The sequence below is a fragment of the Cajanus cajan genome, chromosome 2 (genome assembly GCF_000230855.2).
Source record: "Cajanus cajan strain Asha chromosome 2, NIPB_CcT2T_4, whole genome shotgun sequence".
Lineage (NCBI taxonomy): Eukaryota > Viridiplantae > Streptophyta > Magnoliopsida > Fabales > Fabaceae > Cajanus > Cajanus cajan.
Window position 1 is genome coordinate 56,103,804 of NC_138518.1, and position 19,229 is coordinate 56,123,032.

The window sequence follows — 19,229 nt, forward strand, 5'->3', positions numbered from 1 at the left end:
GAGGACACGAGCAAATACACCTATCTAAGAGAAGGAACGTAGAAGTGCCAACACCAAAGAGACGAGGAGGAGACCCGGACAAAATGTCTACGTCTTTACTTGCCTTTGGAAAAGCAACACATAACTACTCCAAAGGACAAGTAAAGAGGGGCAGCTGTAGACACCCAATTTCGTCCGGGGGCACACAAACAAGGAAATGGACCTCCGTTATGAAGGGAAGGAGCTTCCGAAGCAGGCAAACAACAAGACAGGACATCAGAAGGCCTAAAGGCCAAATAAGGTGATTTTAGTAGCCTAGAACGGGCTGTTCCAAAATCGGAACAGGCATTTCTGAACCCCGGAACGAGCTGTTCTAATATCAGAACGGGTCGTTCCAACGTGACTAAAATGCCTAAAGGGTGCTAGGTTGGAACGGGCCATTCCAATACCAAAACGGGTCATTCCAATTCCAGAACGGGCCGTTCCAAACAAGTCAAATTTGGAACGGGCCGTTCCGAAAAGGGGATTTTTGTGTTAATTTTCACTCTGGAACGGGCCGTTCCGTTTTCAAAATGGGCCGTTTCAGGGAGCATAATTTGCACATAAAGATTGGCCCAGAACGGGCCGTTCCAAATACGGAACGGGCCGTTCTGGTCCCCTTTTGATTCCTATAAATAGAAGCCTCGGGCACAGTTTGCCGGGGGGCCAGAGAAATTTCAAATAAGACTCCTTTGAGCACGAAAATTCTCTATCTCTCTCCCTTCTATTTTATTTCTTGAGATTTGTGTCGCATCTCTATCTTCTCTCCCTCCTATTGTATTTCTTGAGATCTGTGAGGCATATTGTAGTGTGAAAGGTCGCCACAAAGCACCTTCTCCATATTTGAAGATTCAATAAAGCTCGTTCAAGAGGTATTTCAGTCAATCTTTTTCTCTCCCTTTTATTTCTCATCTTTATCTCTTTTTTTGTTATAACAAACTTCATAATGTAGATATTTTAGGGTTAATCGCTTAATTTATATTTTAAATATGTAAATAAATATTAATAAAGGGGATTCAATATTTAATTTATTAATTCTTATCATGTTAACTTCATCATAGGGTACTGATTGAGGGCACTGTAGGGGTGCTTAATACCTTCCCTACACGTAACCGACCCCTGAACCCAATTCTGGTTATCAAGGCCATTGTTGGATCTTTAAAAACCTTTTTTTTTCCAATGTTTTGAGTAAAATATTGGTGGCGACTCCATGAACCTATTTTCAAAACCATTAATTAAGGATTAGTCTGGTGTCTGGGCATTCCTTAATTAATGAGACTTTTAAAAGGATGTCTAAACCATTAGTTGCGAGATCGAAAATTTTCGGGTTATGACACTGGTGTGCATTTATTGCTCACAATGACCATATTTTGGAAACGCCCCTTCCAAGCCCGTTCCCATTTAGGGTTATAGGCAGTTTTAATAGTCCACAACGACCCATTCCAACTTAAGAACGGCTCTTTCTGAGCTACTAACTCACATTCATTTTGGTAGTTTGGAACGGCCCTGTTCCAATTCTGGAACAGCCCGTTCCAAGCTACTAAATCACCCCTATACATTTATGAAAATTATCAAAATACCCTCAATAAAATAAAATTAAAATGAAATAAAAACTAGGGTGTTACACTTGGAGGAAGATTAGCCACTTCAAATCTCACCACACTCTTGTATGAAGAGGATAAGAGAAATGGATTAAAATCAAAGAGGTTGAGACTTTTGGAAGAGAGAAAATATGAACAATTTTTAGAATTCTCTCAATATATGCATCAAAAGTGTTTACAAAGTGAAGGAAAAGACTTATATAGTGAGGAGGTGGCTTATGGTGCAAGCTAGGCTAACTATGGTTCCAGGAGAACCATGGTTAGCCTTCTTACACTCAAGCTAACCGTCTAGTAACTTGAAAGCTTGTGGAGCAAGCCAAGCTAGAAGTTTGTAGCACAAGCTAACCAAGTGTGTGGGAGAAGCTAGAAGAGCTAGATGGCCCATCTTGTTTTCCTTCACTTAATCCAATCCAAAAATGTTGGAATTGGTTTAATTAGGTTCACCTAATGAGGGTGAGACCTAGCTAAATCAATTCCTTGGATTAAATGGAGTAAAACAAGCCTAATATGTAAAATTAGCCTAAGCCCACTACAGGCCTAATTGTTAGCTTCACCTACACACTTTATTATTTGTCACCTCACTTCTACTATTAAAAATAACCCTTAATACAAGGTCAAATGGAGCAAAAGTCTCCAAACAACATACCCTAAATTCCTAAAGGGATGACCTATAAGAAAAGGAAAAAGGTGTACCTTACAAATACAAAGACAAAATGCACCTATACAAGTATCTACTATATATAAGGTACAAAAACTCAAACTATACAAGGTATGTACAATAGAGACTATGAGACTAAAAAGAGAAATCATACTCAATGTTCATATTGAGCATAGGTCTAAAAAAATACCTCCTCTAGCCTCATAACCATGAACCTAGTTAAAGGCCCAATAGTCTTCAAATGTGAGCTCTCCTATGGATCAACCTTCACCTTTCTTGGTCTTACCCCTTCCAAAGGAATTCTTGGGGATTAGATTTTCATCAATACTTATTTAAAAATCAAAACTCATGAGATATAAGAGGATAAATAACAACAATAATAATTAATAACATTAATTAATTATCCAATATTTTCTTATTTTCCCACAAAAATTTTGTGAGTGTAAGTGTTTCCTCTTTTCAAAGATGAAACTCATAAAACGTATATGCTTTTCAATTTCATTGTCCAATTTTCTTAGTTGTCAACATTAAGCCATGAAACTATTGACATCCTTCCATTTCCTTTAGTTACAAATCAATGAAAGTAATAAGTTGTAAATTCACTATGATTCAACAAGTATTAATTCATTTTGGACATAAAAGTGTCAATATCACATAATTAACCAAAAAAAATATCAACTTTCATGCTTAAAAAAATGCAAACATAATGTTTTTGCTTTAAAGATGAAAACTTTAAGAAAATTCTTTTAAGTTTGAGGAATGGAAAGAATATAATTACATGTCAAAATAAATATATTTTGGTTACCATGATAAATATATATTTTTTTTACCAAGGCATGTTTACACAACTAAAGATCATAGAGAACTAGACCATATCTCAAGGTCATGACACAGGTGTTTTGCAATTATGTTATCCATTATTCATCTTGATCTCAACCATTGTAGTTCAAATACATTTTGCTACCCACAACCAACATCATTATTGAACCATATGACCAATCACGACTATTGGTTTGTCATTCTTTACCTTCATCTCCACATTTTTACATGGTAGCACAATTTATTAGTTTCCCCAAATAATTTATTGCCTTTATATCACCAATATCTAGCATTCATCCTTTATCACATCAAAACAAAGTTCATCAAATTTTCACCAATTCAAAGCATTGACATCTAAAGTAATAATTTCTATTTACATGTTTAAATTTTTTTTTATAAAAATGAATTCTAATTTAGAAACATTCTTTTCTCTCCAAGATTGTTAGAACATAAAAATAGGAAAAATATAAATATTATTTATTGATGAATTACATAAGGATGAACATCAACAAATGATAAATTAAAATAATAAAGATAGGAATAAATAAGAAAAAAAGGGTTTAGAGAAGTTTGATTGAAATACGCTAAACATTATTATCAGAAAGAAAATTTATTAATACAATATAAACTAATTTGTATTGCACTCCTCTCCTAAATATGACAACTAGTTAAATCAATCATGTATAGCAAAAATTCTTTGAATCAAAAAATTTCACCCCAAAACACAAAGCACTTTAATAATAATATCAAATGATATTTAGTAAAAATAGATGAAGGTCATTTACACACTATAATTTATTTCATTTATATATGTAGTGTCTTGTGTGTTATGTTTCATATTTTCTCAACACCGATATATATTGACTTAGTTAGTGTGCACATGTGGCCACGACACTAAAAACATGCAACAAATTTGGAACAAGTATGCACAACAACAATCAATTTTTTCTAATATGCACCAATAATTAAAAAAATAATAATTTACACATGAATAAGAATTGGTTAAATATATTAAAACCATAAAAACTCTAAAACGTTAAATAAATACTTAATAAAATATTGTAACAAGAAAATAATTAAATAAAAACATTTAATTAAAATTTTAATTTTAAAATAATTTTTCAACAGTCGTCTTTACTACTGTCATCACTACCACGTACCTATGATGATAGTGACATAAGTGACAATAACGATAATTATAACAATGATGACATTGTTGTCATTACTAAATGTCATTATTACTATTATCATTACCATAATGATTATATATATTAGTAGGGTCAAGACATTCCATGACTCTATATTTATTAAAGGTGTTTAAAAATTATTAGTGTTTATTAAATTAATTAGTGTTATGTCTAGTCCTCATAGCTAAAGGTTGCGGGTATCTTAGGTTTGTAAGCATAATAATTAATTTTTAACATTATTTTTTATTATTTAAAAATTTAAGGATAAAACAATCCAAAAATTATGTACACTAAAAGAGGGAGTCACTTTTATATATAGGTATAGATATTAAAGAAGTTGGTATATGTATCACAACATGTCTCTTTTTAATATCAAGGAAGTTGAATTCACACTTCAAGTTAGTTCATCTCTTAATTATTTTTATTTTTGTATTTAAACTTTTTCTTTTCAATTTTTTAATTTTATTTTATATTTACCTTTTCCTACATTGCTTAGAAAAGTTCATCTCTTAATTATTTTTATTTTTGTATTTACACTTTTTCTTTTCAATTTTTTTTAATTTTATTTTATATTTACCTTTTTCTACATTATTGCCCTATGCATTGAGTTGAATAATGCATCTTTATATACAACTATATTTAAAATATATATTTCTTTTTATTTTTATTTAATAATTAATATATATTCTTCACTTGACATCTTTAATAATATTAATGACAAGTTTAAAAGCTTTTATTGCAACTTTTTTTTTTCAAAGTGATTCTAGTATTTAAATAATTATATTAATGAAACATATTTGAAGAACTACTATTTGATATGTATCTTCTTAATATTTTGTAACATTTTTGTGTAATTGAGATTATTTTTATTTATAAATAATAATAAATATTTTATTTATTTATTTTAATGATGTTTATAGTATATCTTTGTTTGGAATTTTAGAAGATAGTAATTTGTAAGATATATACGTCAATTGATGTAGTAATTAAAGTGATATTATTATCGTGAAAAAAATGTTTGAGTTGTGGTGTTATGTAACTTATATTACATAAATGATACAATTCACTATATGTATTTTTTTAATTATAATTACTGTGACTAAATATTATTATCAAGGGTGTTATTGTAAAGTAATCGATGCAAATAAAAAAAAATTTAATTTTCAATTGTATGTTATGGAGTATGAATAAACACAAGAACGAGATTGAATGGGATTAAATTATATCTATAAAGACTTTAGTAAATTTAAAAACTTTTGTCAAATGAGGGCTTTAAGAGAATGTAAAAAATGATATAAAGAAATTGTGGATAAAATAAATGTACCATGTGTTTTTATATTGATTCGTCGTTCCTATTACTAAGTCTATAATATTATTCTTTTACAAGTCATTGCTAACTTAACTTAAATAGTCTATGACTTGTCTCTTTAAACAATAACTCAATCATTTTTTAAACAACAAAATCTCTACGGGCTTCAATCACCTAAATATTCTTTTAAATCAAAGTTTCTTCAAGCTTTTTAGTTAAAACAAAGTTTTAAGAAAAAGGATAAACTAACAAGTATTTTGTCATTTTGTAAATACATGATACAAAAGTTAATGACAATAAACATTTTAGAACAACAATAATCATCTATGATTACAACTAGCAATAATCCTCATCTCCCAATTAATGCCAACTACATTATGTTTGAAAAGCTTCAATGTATTTGAAACATTAGATGACAACATTGATGTAGTGGTTTGTTGGGGACATTTTGTTTGTGATTAGGTTTAGTCTTCATTGACATTGTGATTGGGACAATTGGCGTGGAACAAGTGTGAGTTTGATTTGTAATGTGAAAGGTTTTAAAAGGAGTTTTAGATCAATTGGCAATTGTCTTACAAGGATAACATAATTGGTTAAATCCTTTTACTTCTACTAGTTAGGACTTGGGATCAAATCTAACTTCTTCATAGTTTATTCTTCCATGCATACATGCATTGAGGATGGGATAGGTGATTTATAATTCCACTAGAAATTTTCAAAGAGATTGGTAGTTGAATCTAATCTTTCATGGGTCATGTATTACCCTAATCTAAACTTTCATTTACCAAAAATATGACAAATTTAAAAATTTATTGTAGTATCCATTTATTTTACTAGTACTAATTTGAAGCCTAATTTTATACTTTATGAAAATCAAAAACATCTTATGATTTGCATTTGAATTTAAGACTATTTTTACTTATCTTTTCTTTTTCTAAAAGTAATAAAATTTAAGATTTAAGATTTGGGTCTAGTATTTAAAGATAGTTATTTCACTATCTTCATTTTAGTGTTTTTTTTTTAAATTTTTACAAAACTGAAAAACCTCTATTCTATTATATAAATACAAAAGAGACAACATTACATAAAATTTAATTAAAAAAGCTAAAAAAGAATTTAAAAATTAAAAATATAAAATTAAAACGATATATCTTAAACTATAAAAAAACTAAAAATAATTAATAAAAATCAATATATAAACTAAAAATATTTATTTTAAATTACAAATAATTTGTGCCACTATATAAAAAAATAATATTTTTAGCAACCGTTTTCATGTTCATTTTTATATAAATCATTTTACCATTTTTATTTTATTTATAAATCACTAAATTTGGATAATAAATTTTAACCTTTATTCAGTATCCTTCTCTTTTTCACAACAAACAAGCATACCCTTCAAACCCCTCAAAATTACCATTCATCCACTTCTTCCTCCTCATTCATTCTCAGACCAAAACAACCACCCCACCGTTCTTCCAATGTCGGACCGCGCCACCGGTTCGGTCCAACCACCTCGACCCGATTCCTCCGGCCGGTACGGCCGCTTCGGCGGCAAGTACGTCCCGGAAACTCTCATGCACGCCCTCACCCAACTCGAATCCGCATTCCACTCCCTCGCTTCCGACGCACACTTTCAGGTTCTCTTCTCTCTCTCTCTCTCTCTCTCTCTCTCTGTTCCATTCGCACCCCATTTGAATTTTCGCAAAAGGGTGTCTTCCAAAACCGGTAAAGTTTCCATCTTTCGCAGAAGGAGCTCGCGGAGACTCTGCGGGACTACGTGGGTCGCGAGAGCCCCCTCTACTTCGCGGAGAGGCTCACGCGCCACTACGCGCGCGGCGGCGACGGCGGCGGAGGGCCCGAGGTGTATCTGAAGAGGGAGGATCTTAACCACACGGGTGCGCACAAGATCAACAATGCGGTTGCTCAGGCCTTGCTTGCGAGGAAATTGGGGAAGAGAAGGGTGGTTGCTGAGACCGGTGCTGGACAGCATGGGGTTGCCACTGCCACTGTGTGTGCCCGGTTTGGGCTGGAGTGTGTGGTTTATATGGGGGCTCAGGATATGGAGAGACAGGCTCTTAATGTGTTCAGGATGCGCCTTTTGGGCGCTGAGGTGTGTTCGCTACCCACTTTTTTTACTTGTGTTTTGGTTTAGTAGGATGGTACTTTTGAAACAAGATTGGTGGACAGTGATATGTACTTAGGATATGTAATACTATGTGATTGGAAAAGATAGATATAGAGCATGTTTGGGGATGAGTCTAAAATGACTTTAAGAGCTTCTCTACCGGAAATATACTCTTTATTTTTAGTAGAGAAGCTCTCAAAAGTCCTTTTAGACTGTATCCAAATAGGCTCGGAGAAAAATAATAGGTGTTTGTCGAGTGCTAGCAAAATACTTATTTTTGGTGGTGTATAGTGATAGTAATGAAGTTTGAACCTAGGATCTTCTGCATATTATTTCAACCCACACTATTAGGCTGACCCTAGTGATTCCTCTAGCAAAGTACTCTTTTTTGTTGCTGCACAGCGGTGGTGACAAGGTTTGAATGACCTTATGCAAATTACTCCAACTCTTACCACTAGGAAGATCCTAGTGGTTCCACTAGCAAAATACTCTCTTACTCACTTTATGATTAATTAAAATTTATTGAAAATTATAAAATCATGAGTCTGAATAGGTTGAGACTTGCTAAATATTGCGATTTGCAAAAAAGTTTACCAATGGTAGAGTGTGTTATTAGCATTTCTCCTAAGTTCTTATGGAGTGTATAATATTGATGTTTATGTATCATCACTTCTATATTATGTGGAATGGGAAATGGGGATGAGAATATTTACGAGAAAATGCTTACATGTTGGTGAATTTGATATAGAAGTACCTCCCTCATATAGGTTAGTGTTTTGACTATTATTATTTTATTTAAATATTGATGTTTTGCAAATTCAAAATTTGATTACTTTTCCCCTCCACTTATACCCTTATTTAACAGTTGTTGCAATAGTAATTTATCAATGAAATATTAAATAAGAATATTTTAGTCTAAAGTATAATAAATTAATATTTTACATCTATTAAATGTTTTTTAATCTGTGTGTATTAATCTTAAATATCAATAGATATGAAATGAGGTAGCAGGAGTTTGTGGGGATGAATGAATTAGTTTCTATTTTCCTTAGCACGATGGCTATAAACAGTTAATATTTTAGTAGGTTGGTAGATTTTGTGTAAGAATGAGAAATTTATGAGATATTATTTCTCTTTATGTCATGTTAGTTCATGTGAATTATTGTCTATTTGACTGGTCTTGATGGCTATCAGTTTACTGTTAGTTTCTTGGTGTTCTAGACTAAGTTTGAACTTGGAAATAGGCATGGGGAAAGACATCTTATAGTGAATGCAAAGTGTATCTGTTGCAAGGCATTTAGGTTTAAACTATTTGTTTTTGGTAGAGTCTAATGATGCTGTTTGGCCTATGTGGCTGAACTCACATAATGGGAGAAGGCTTGACTGTTTGTGTTTTTTCCATTGGGCTAGATGATTGGCTAATTTTGTGATGTAGGTCAGAGCAGTTCATTCTGGTACTGCTACGCTGAAGGATGCTACATCGGAAGCAATAAGGGATTGGGTGACCAATGTGGAGACAACACATTATATTTTGGGTTCTGTTGCAGGGCCACATCCGTATCCAATGATGGTTAGAGAGTTTCAAGCAGTTATTGGCAAAGAAACAAGAAAGCAAGCATTGGAAAAGTGGGGAGGGAAGCCAGATGTTCTGGTTGCATGTGTTGGTGGTGGTTCGAATGCCATGGGACTTTTTCATGAATTTATTGATGACAAAGATGTTAGACTGATTGGTGTGGAGGCTGCTGGGTTGGGCCTAGAAAGTGGTAAGCATGCAGCTACCTTAACCAAAGGAGAAATTGGGGTTTTGCATGGAGCAATGAGTTATCTTTTGCAGGATGATGACGGGCAAATAATTGAGCCTCACTCCATTAGTGCAGGGTAATTCATCTGGTTAGTATTTATTTACTCTTTCTCTTGTCTATCCAGATTTTGTTCATGCCAGTTTTGCTTTCTTGTTTTCGTTGTATAGGTTGGACTACCCTGGGGTTGGACCAGAGCATAGTTTCTTGAAAGATGTAGGGCGTGCTGAATACTACAGTGTTACTGATGAAGAAGCACTGGAAGGTAAGACTACTCTATATCTATTGCCTAGCCAAATGTTTAGTGATATCTTCAGTCGAAAATGAGTCATACACCCTTGAATAATTTTATTTGTCATGGTTTATTTTTGTCTTGCTTTTCTTTGCTTTTTATCACTTTTTATTCTCTTTATAAATCTTCAAATACATAAGATAAAGATATAACTACAAGATAAAATGGAGATAAGCAAGAAAGGGAAGAGTGAAGTGTCTTGACGTCTATGAAAAAGTTATAACAAGTGATCACTTGTACAAGGTGAAACTATTTTCCTCCTTTTTCATGGTGGCTTATTTATTTATTTATTTTGGTTTAATAAAGAAGTATAACTCCTTCTTATCAGTTCAATCACATAGGAGTAAAGTGGTATCTTCAATTCAGACATGACTCCATTTTGTTAGCATAGATAGTAATATGTTAATGGTAGCTGCTGTTATGAATCAGAATTCCGGGTTCAATATTCATTTTGTTATATACAATTCTTAATGTGGTGTTTCTTTTGTTTGTTTGATGAGTTAACATTAGGATCCATACATACGGTTGCATTTTGACTAGCAACATGCATATATTATCATGTAGAGCTATTAACATATATAATATGTTGTTTTCCAAGATCAGAAGTTGAAATTGCTTTTATACCTTGTATCTTGTTTCTTTGTCTCAAATGTTGGGGTGCTTTTTAATCTGCAGCCTTTAAGAGAGTATCTCAGCTGGAAGGTATTATTCCAGCTTTGGAGACATCTCATGCTCTGGCTTATCTAGAGAAACTCTGCCCTACCCTTCCAAATGGAACTAAGGTTGTGGTTAACTGCAGTGGCCGAGGGGATAAGGATGTTCAAACTGCCCTTAAGTATTTGAATGTTTGAAAGTAAGGGTTGTGTTCTGCTAGACTGCTACATTGCTATGACATGATTGAGTCTCCAGCGTAGCTCAACAGCTTGGCTCTTGAATGGCTTTCTTTCTAGAGTTTGAGGCAGATTACTTGTGAAGAAATTGATTTGGGAATACTTCACCTTGTGAAACCAACATGTGATTTAGAAATTTTAAAAATGTTATAAGGAATTACAGGATGTTGTCTTTGTTAAAATATTTATGAATCATAGGTGAATAATAGATATAATTCAGTTTTGGCAGGGGTATGTAATGTAACTAAGCCTATTTCAGTTTTGTCATGGTCCATGTTGTTAAATCTATAGTTCGAAATATCAAAACAAAGGGACAACTCTGAAGAGTTACATGGAGAACTAATATTAAACTGTTCATTTTCATATTTGTTTGAGGAAAATAAGCAACAATTTTACTGTAATTATTACTATGTTCAAGTTACAGTTGAGCAAGAGTTACATATGAAAAAGTAATATTTAACCTGTTTATTTTCACATGTTTGAGGAAAATAAGCACCAATTTTAAAGTAATTATTACTAGAATCAAGTTACAGTTGAGCTAATGATGATTTCTAATTGATACCTAGAACGATTTTGAAGGTAATTTCCTATTTATTTATGTATTTCATAAAATGCTTGTGTCTAGTGGTGGGAAAGATAAACTGAACTGAACTGAAAAATATTTTCCATAACTATATTGGAAATTAGTTTGAACAAATTGAATGGAACTAAACTTTTGTTTCACTGAATTTAACTGCATCTTATAAGTTTGAATTGAAATGATTAGATATATGAATTAAAAATGACGAGCACCGAAAAATAATTGGTGGTGAGAAACTTCATTGGTTTATAGGATTATGATACATGAATTTCAACATTACTGTCAAGAAAAAAAAAATGTCAAAGCTTTCAAGAGCTAGATCATTTTCTCAGTAGTCGTCAAAATTATCCTCACACCTTAATTAAAACCCATCCTTGTCATTTTTTGATACGTGAACTGTGTTTTATGAACAACACATGAAAAAAATATATAAATAAAAATATGTTTATGCGTGAACTATCAAAAATTGTTTTCACGTAAATTATAGCTGAAATGGTACAAATCTTCATTAAAGTAACCTTTTCATTTCATGTTCCCATTCACTTCTTTATAAACGAAAACTTCGATGTAAAGCTGCACATTCCATAGACAGAAAACAATTTATGTTTTTTCAAAAAAATAAAAATAAAAATAATCAATTTATGTGTATATATAGAACGGGCCCAGAAGCTTAGCTTGGGGTGGTTAATTTTTTTCTTCTTACATTATAATTATTTAAATATTTAATTTCGAATAATGTAGCAAGATAGTTAAAAGTTTACAAGTAATAAAAACACAATATAATTCATTATATATTTATTGAATTTTTAATTAAATTTATTTTAATACTAAGACATATTATATATTTATTAAAAACATGAAATTTCTTAAGAGACGAGGATACAAAGCCCCTACCTGTTCCATTAATGTGTTTATCTAAAATTTAATTAAATATTTTTATTCATTAGAATTACTGTGACAATACCAAAATTTGAATCTAACATCCTGTCATTATATTCTAACTTCTCACCATTAAGTTAACCTATTAAATTGAATTTAATTGAAACACATTGATGTAAATATATTTTTTACATTATTATTTAATTTCTAGACAGTCAATTATGTACTCAATATCGAAATTCAAATCTTAAACCATATATTCTATTTCATGTTAGTTTTTATCGTTGATATAACAATGTAATTGTAACAACCCAACATGTAACGACCCACCCTAGGCCGTCACATCAATAACCAACCAAAATAAAATAATATAAAATAAAGAAAATAGAGCAAAAGTACGCTAGAGTGTAAATATACAATAACATATAAATTGTTTCCAAAATATATAACATAATCTCCTCTTTCTCTCTCCTCTTTTCTTTTCTCCTCCTCTCTCTTTTCTTTTCTCCTCCTCTCTCTTTCTTTCTCTCTCTCTAGGATTCTCTTCTCTCCAGTTATATTTTTTTCACCCCCTGCCTCCTATTTATAGGCAACCTGAGTCACCCGGAACGGCCGTACTGAATTCGGAACGGCCCGTTCCGAATCTTTCAAATGTACGTAAATTTTTAAACTGGAACGGCCCGTTCCAAAATCGGAACGGCCCGTTCCCAAAAATCAGAACGGCCCGTTTCGAGACTCATCCAGAATGGCCCGTTCTCCTTCCGGAACGGCCCGTTCTCCCTCCAGAACGGCCCTTTCCAAAACCAGAACGACCCGTTCTCCTTTTGGAACGGCCCGTTCTGGGCCCGTTCTGAATCTTCAAACTCAGTTCATTTTTAATGCTTGGAACGGCCCGTTCTTTTGGAACAGCTCGTTCCACGTTACAAAAATACCCTTATACCTTTAATAAATTTACTAAAATGTCCTTAATAAATAAATAATAAAAAAATGGATATTACACAACAAACTATTGTCACAACCCGAAAATTTTTTATCTTGCGACCTATGATTTAGACATCTTTTTAAAGATCGCATCAATTAAGGAATGTTTGGACACCAGACTAATCCTTAATTAATGGTTTTTGAAAAATGGGTTCATGGAATCGCCACCAATGTTTTACTCAAAATATTGGAAAAAGAAAAGGTTTTTTTAAAAAAAACCAATAATGGTCTTGATAACTAGAATTGGGTTCGGGGGTCGGTTACGTGTAAGGAAGGCATTAAACACCCCTACAATGCCCTTAATCGGTATCATATGACGAAGTTAATATTATAAGCAATAATAATATAAATATTAAATCCCCTTTTATTGATGACTATTTACATGCTTGAAATTTAAATTAAACAATTGACTCTAAAATATCTACATGATTGCTTTTATTATAACAAAACTTATCAAAAATAAGAAATAAAAGAGAGAGAGAAGAAGATTGATTGAAATACCTCGTAGCAAGCTTTGTTAAATTTTCCGATATGGAAATTCTAGGTGTTTTGTAACAACCTTTCACACTACACAAATGCCTCACAAATCTCAAGAAATACAATAGCAGGGAGAGAGAGAGAAATTTTGAGTTCTAAGGAGTCTTGGACGAAATTTTTGTGTCCTAAGAACTGTGCCCGAGCTGTCTATTTATAGACATCAAAAAGTTGTCAGAACGACCCGTTTCAAAATCAGAACGGTCCGTTGTGGATCTGACCATTCTGTGTTAATTTCGTATATTGGAATGGGCCGTTCTGGTGCTGGAACGGCCCGTTTCAAACTAAAGTTTTAGGCCTTTTTTGTCACTTGGAACAGCCCGTTCCAAACTAGGGTTTTAGGCCCTTTTTGTAAACTGGAACGGCCCGTTCCAGTTTTGGAACAACCCGTTCCGGACTACTAAAACCAGCTTATTTGGGTTTTAGGCTTTCTGATGCCATGTCTTGTTGTTTCCATGCTTCGAAAACTTCTTTCCTTCGATAATGGAAGTCCATTTCCTTGTTTGTATGCCCCCGGATGAAATTCGGTGTCTACAACTATCACACTTTCTACTGAAGATCAATATCTAAATGGAAGAAATCTCATGCATAAAGTAAAATGTACCGGAGGTACACAACATATACAATCTAGTACACAACTATATACATCAAATAACATACAACTACAAACATCCTTTATACAACTACAAACATCCTCTATACAACTAGTTGAGGACTCCAAAATATGATTTCATCGGAGGAATCACACAAAACAGTCGCCATCTTGCAAGCCAAACACCTAATCCTACCTTACTCGCATACCAAGTATGGTCATCACAATCCCAACCACAAGGAAAAGAAGGATAAGCTTATGAAAGAAATAACATACAACATGACAAAACAACAAAAGCAATGGTTAGTAATAGTACAACACACAACTTAAGAACTTATAATCGACACTCAAACAAAATATTAGCATCTAATGTATTGTCACACATGTCAACTAATGAAGATATCCTACAACTGAAGTTGAGCAGTTTAAGTGGTTTATTCCTATCGAATCACAACATTAGACCTATCTCAACCAGGTTAGGTATAATACAACATTAAGCCTCGTAAGAGAGCCAAGTATTGACAACTTAGTTTGATTTCTCAGGCTTTGCTACTTAAACAAGGAAGTATAGTATTATGTCAAGATAGGACAGTTTGGGTATGAGTTTACCACGACATTAGCTAGCTTAATTATGTCACCTATGAGATAATCCAATTGAATATCTTCCAAATACCACAACCCTCCAATACTAGGTTAGGGATTTTAACCTCCAACTTTGTACTTTACTCGGTTAGTCATTCAACTAAGGTATGATTCAACTACTTCCATACAAAATCACATAGATCTTAGAGGGAAACAACTTAATTCACCTCCAACATCTATGTATCTCAACTTAGACATGTATCTCAATCACATGTCCACAAATTTACTGCTTTATACAACATGCAACTTTACAACTATACAATTTTTCATGTTCAACAATATACAACTTAACATCAATAGTATTCATCATCAATTATTATCGTTTAACATCATCTAAATATCAATAATTTACTATATAACAACCTAGACATCATATATTACCCTATGTTATAAGGGAATTAACAAATCATTTTTAACATGAAATCATCAATTGGCATACAATGATAACTTTCACATAATAAAACATAATTGGAGTTCCATTAATCCAATCAAACTCATATTTATCTCATATGAGAGATAAAAAAGATTATCTACAACTCTCTTGAAGACCTGAGGTCCTAATTCCATCATCTACCATGTTAAAAGTCACAAAAATCGCAATAGTTTATCTAAATGCTGACAATTTGACCTCTACTCATTAAAAAAGGCATAATTGGATTTCTATACCTCTTTTTTAGGTAAATCCAAAGTCATTGGAAAGATAACATATAGGGCTACAACTTTTATAAAGACAACAAAGTCAAATTCAAAAAGCACCAAATTGACCAGTTATTTTAAAATCGCTCAGCAAATTTCTTCTAGAAACACACCCGATTCTAATATGCAAAATCGCTTAACTATTTCTAAATGGCTCAAACATTTCCTTCTAGAATCACACTTGATTCTAATATGCAAAAATACTTAAGCCATTTCCTTCTAGAAACATCCCATTTATCATTTTTCAATTCCACTCATTCATTTCATGACAAAGATCAACACAAAGTAGGGCATGCAACCGTGGATTTCAACATTTTATCAACCCCCCCCCCCCCCCCCCCCCTTTATGGGTGTTATAAGAACCAAACCAACTTTCCCCAAAACCCATGACTCAACCATCACAATTCTAGCAACACAACTTAGAAATTAAGGGTTTGGAAGAAACACGAAATTAACTTCACTAGATAAAACCATGGAAAGCTTCTCTTACCTTCCTAAAGAATCAACCCGAAAAAGGAGAAAAGGAGGAAATTCGCATGACTTCGACTACTTGAGCTCCAATCTTGTGACCGTGAATCTTCACTCTACAACTTGAATTAATTGAGAAAGGAAGAAAATGAAAGATTTCTTAGAAAGAAGAAAAATAAGAAGAGGTTTTGAGCTCTTTGACTTCTAGAAAATATTAATTATGAATGTCCTTTTGAAAAATATTTCTTAGGTATCTTCCCTAAACTAGCTCTTATTGTCTCTTATCTAAACTCTTAAAGATCGATGTGTTCTCTGGGTTTCTTAGTCCCAAAGTTCTCAGTAACAACCATTAAATCAAACAATAAAATTATGAGATGACAATGTTACAATAATAAAATGTAACAATATTATTATTAAATATTAAATGTCAACTTAATGAAATAAAAAAAAATACAATTTAAATAATAGAAAATTCATGAAAAAAGAGACCGAAATCAAATTTAGATAGTCAAAGGATCAAAACTACATTTAATCTTTATATTTATTGAAATTATGAGTAATGACTTATGCCTTATTGAGTAAAGAAGAAACCTACACAATTGTGTGTAATTCCTAATAATTTTTATTTCATGATAAATAAATATTAAATAGTGTTAGACTATGACTTTATTTTTATTTATTTATAAATATATCAATTTTTTTATTTATTTAAATAATCTAGGCTGGTTATTATTTACCTAAATAACCCATTTTGAAGTCCAAATGAGAAATCAGTTACTCGGTAACTGATTTCTCAAAGAGATTTTGAAAAAAAATTTCAAAATCCCTTTGAGAAATCGGTTACCCAGTAACTTATTTCTCACTTGGGCTTTTTTTTTCCTTTCCATTTTTTTGTTTTCAGATTTTGTAAAATAAAATAAAAATAATTATTTACTTTTTGATTTTCAGATTTTTTTAAAAAGTATAATTAATTTTTAAAAAATATATTTAATATTTAAATTAAATAATTTATAAAAGATAATAATTAATAATAAAATTAATATTATATTTATTTATAAATTATAATATTTCTGATTTTAAATTTTTTAAAAATAAATATAGTTAATTATAATTTTAAGAATTATATATAAAATTATAAACATTTGTATAATATTTTAAAATTATGTTAAAAATAAATAAAATGTTAAAACTTGTTTATTATACTAAATTTTAGAATTATAAAATGAATTTTATTATTTAAATTAAATTTATTAAATATAAAAAATTGGAAACTATAATATAATAATAAATATATATTAAGTACACTAATTTTAACAGTTACATCATTAAAATGAAAATAACTTAAAAAAAAAACACAATTTAAACAAACTTCAAATATAATAGATAAATAACATAAAACCTAAATCATATAATATTAGTTGTCTAACTTCATTGTTTGGTCAAGGTATTTTTCAATCGCTTCCATCCCATGCAATAATCCAATATACGTTGTGGTAGCATATAATCTGAGACTTGTTAGGTCGTGCAGTTCTGTGAACAATGAAAACATACACTTCAAATCTTCATCATCCCTAAGACGACACGCTGTATATTTATATACACCACCGATACATGAATTTGGGTATCGGTAGTGAATATCTATGACAACTTTGTAATGAGGGAGATTAAGGTTATTATTAATAACCTGCTTAAATTGCTGATAAGTCATCATGTTTCTTACCAGTAGAGTTTTAACCTCGTTGCTAACAAATGTATCTCCATGCTCAGCGGAGACAATTTGTCCATCATAGTAAACAGTGGCTGGAACAGTTAACGACTCTATTGATTGGATGTTTCAATCTGTTGCAGTTTTTTAGCCTGTGTTTAGGGTTTATATAGAACTAAAGCAACCTAATGTGGACAAACGCAAAGTCATTGGATTCTTGACGCTCTGCACAAAACATTGATTTTTCTGATGCTTTGGGACCAAGGCAATGACACTCTGCACAAAACATTGATTTTTCTGACGCTCTTGGACAAAGTAATTGATGACATTGCACAAAGTCATTGGATTCCTGACGCTTTGGGACAAAGCAATTGATGACACTCTGCACAAAGTCATTAATTTTTTTGACGCTCTAAGACAAAGCAATTGATGACACTGCACAAAGTCATTGGATTCCTGACGCTCTGGGACAAAGCAATTGATGACACTCTGCACAAAGTCATTAATTTTTCTAACGCTCTAAGACAAAGCAATTGATGATTATGCAAAAAGTCATTGGATTCCTTACGTAATGAGACAAACTAATTCAAATTTTTTGCACTATATATACACTACATACGATCCAAGCCTAAACACACAACAAAAGATCAATTCTCTTTAGCTAATATACTCTTCAATTTCGTTGCTATTGTTTTTCAAGAATGTCTTCTTCATCTTCAACTATGTTTTGGAAACAACACCTCCATAGGTCAAATGAAATTCATCTTATGGTAAGTTAATATATATTGTAATTCTGTTGTTGTTCTTTTTTATTCGATTTCCTATTTTGTTGTTGTTATTTTGTTTTTATTTAAAGTTGTTCATCTAAATTAAAGTTGTTTTTATTTAAATTTGTGATTTATCATAATTTTTTCATTTATTTAAATTTCTATTTAAAATTAATTTTATTAAATTTTATTCTTTAAAATTTATTTTAAATAGATTTTTATAATCTAAAATAAAAACAAAAACTAAATAAATTTTTTAAAAACTCATTACAATTTTTTTTAAAATCTGAATATTAAAAACTGAAAAAAAAAAATAACAAATTTGAAAAAAAAAAACCAAAAAAAAGTCCAAAAAAATGAAGAAGAAAAAAAGCTCAAGTTGGGCCTCAAAAACGGGTTATTTGCGTAAATAATCTTGGGCACAGATTATTTAAATAAAAAAAATTTGATATATTTTATAAAAAAAAAAAGTCGTTAGACTGTTAGTTATAATTTGGCTTTTTCAAAAACAAAACTGAATACAAAAAAAAATTGGGCCAGTCAAAGTCGCCATTTTGAAAAAAGTCAAACTATCACATGCATTTATGAGTGGGACACCTATTGCAAACGTGGCGAAAACTGGTTCGATTCATGGACGTGTCAGACACAGAACTCAATGACGGAAATAACCTCGGTTGCAGCGAA

General features: G+C 31.6%; 1 protein-coding gene across 1 annotated transcript; it reads left to right on the forward strand.

The window, feature by feature from the left end:
- Positions 1-6,968: 6,968 nt before the first annotated feature.
- On the forward strand, positions 6,969-11,102 carry LOC109805245 (tryptophan synthase beta chain 1). The gene is made up of 5 exons (XM_020367264.3): positions 6,969-7,232; positions 7,343-7,705; positions 9,156-9,598; positions 9,690-9,784; positions 10,487-11,102. The coding sequence occupies exons 1-5, from the start codon at positions 7,074-7,076 to the stop codon at positions 10,660-10,662; spliced, it is 1,236 nt and encodes a 411-aa protein (XP_020222853.1). The 5' UTR covers positions 6,969-7,073; the 3' UTR covers positions 10,663-11,102.
- Positions 11,103-19,229: the final 8,127 nt, after the last annotated feature.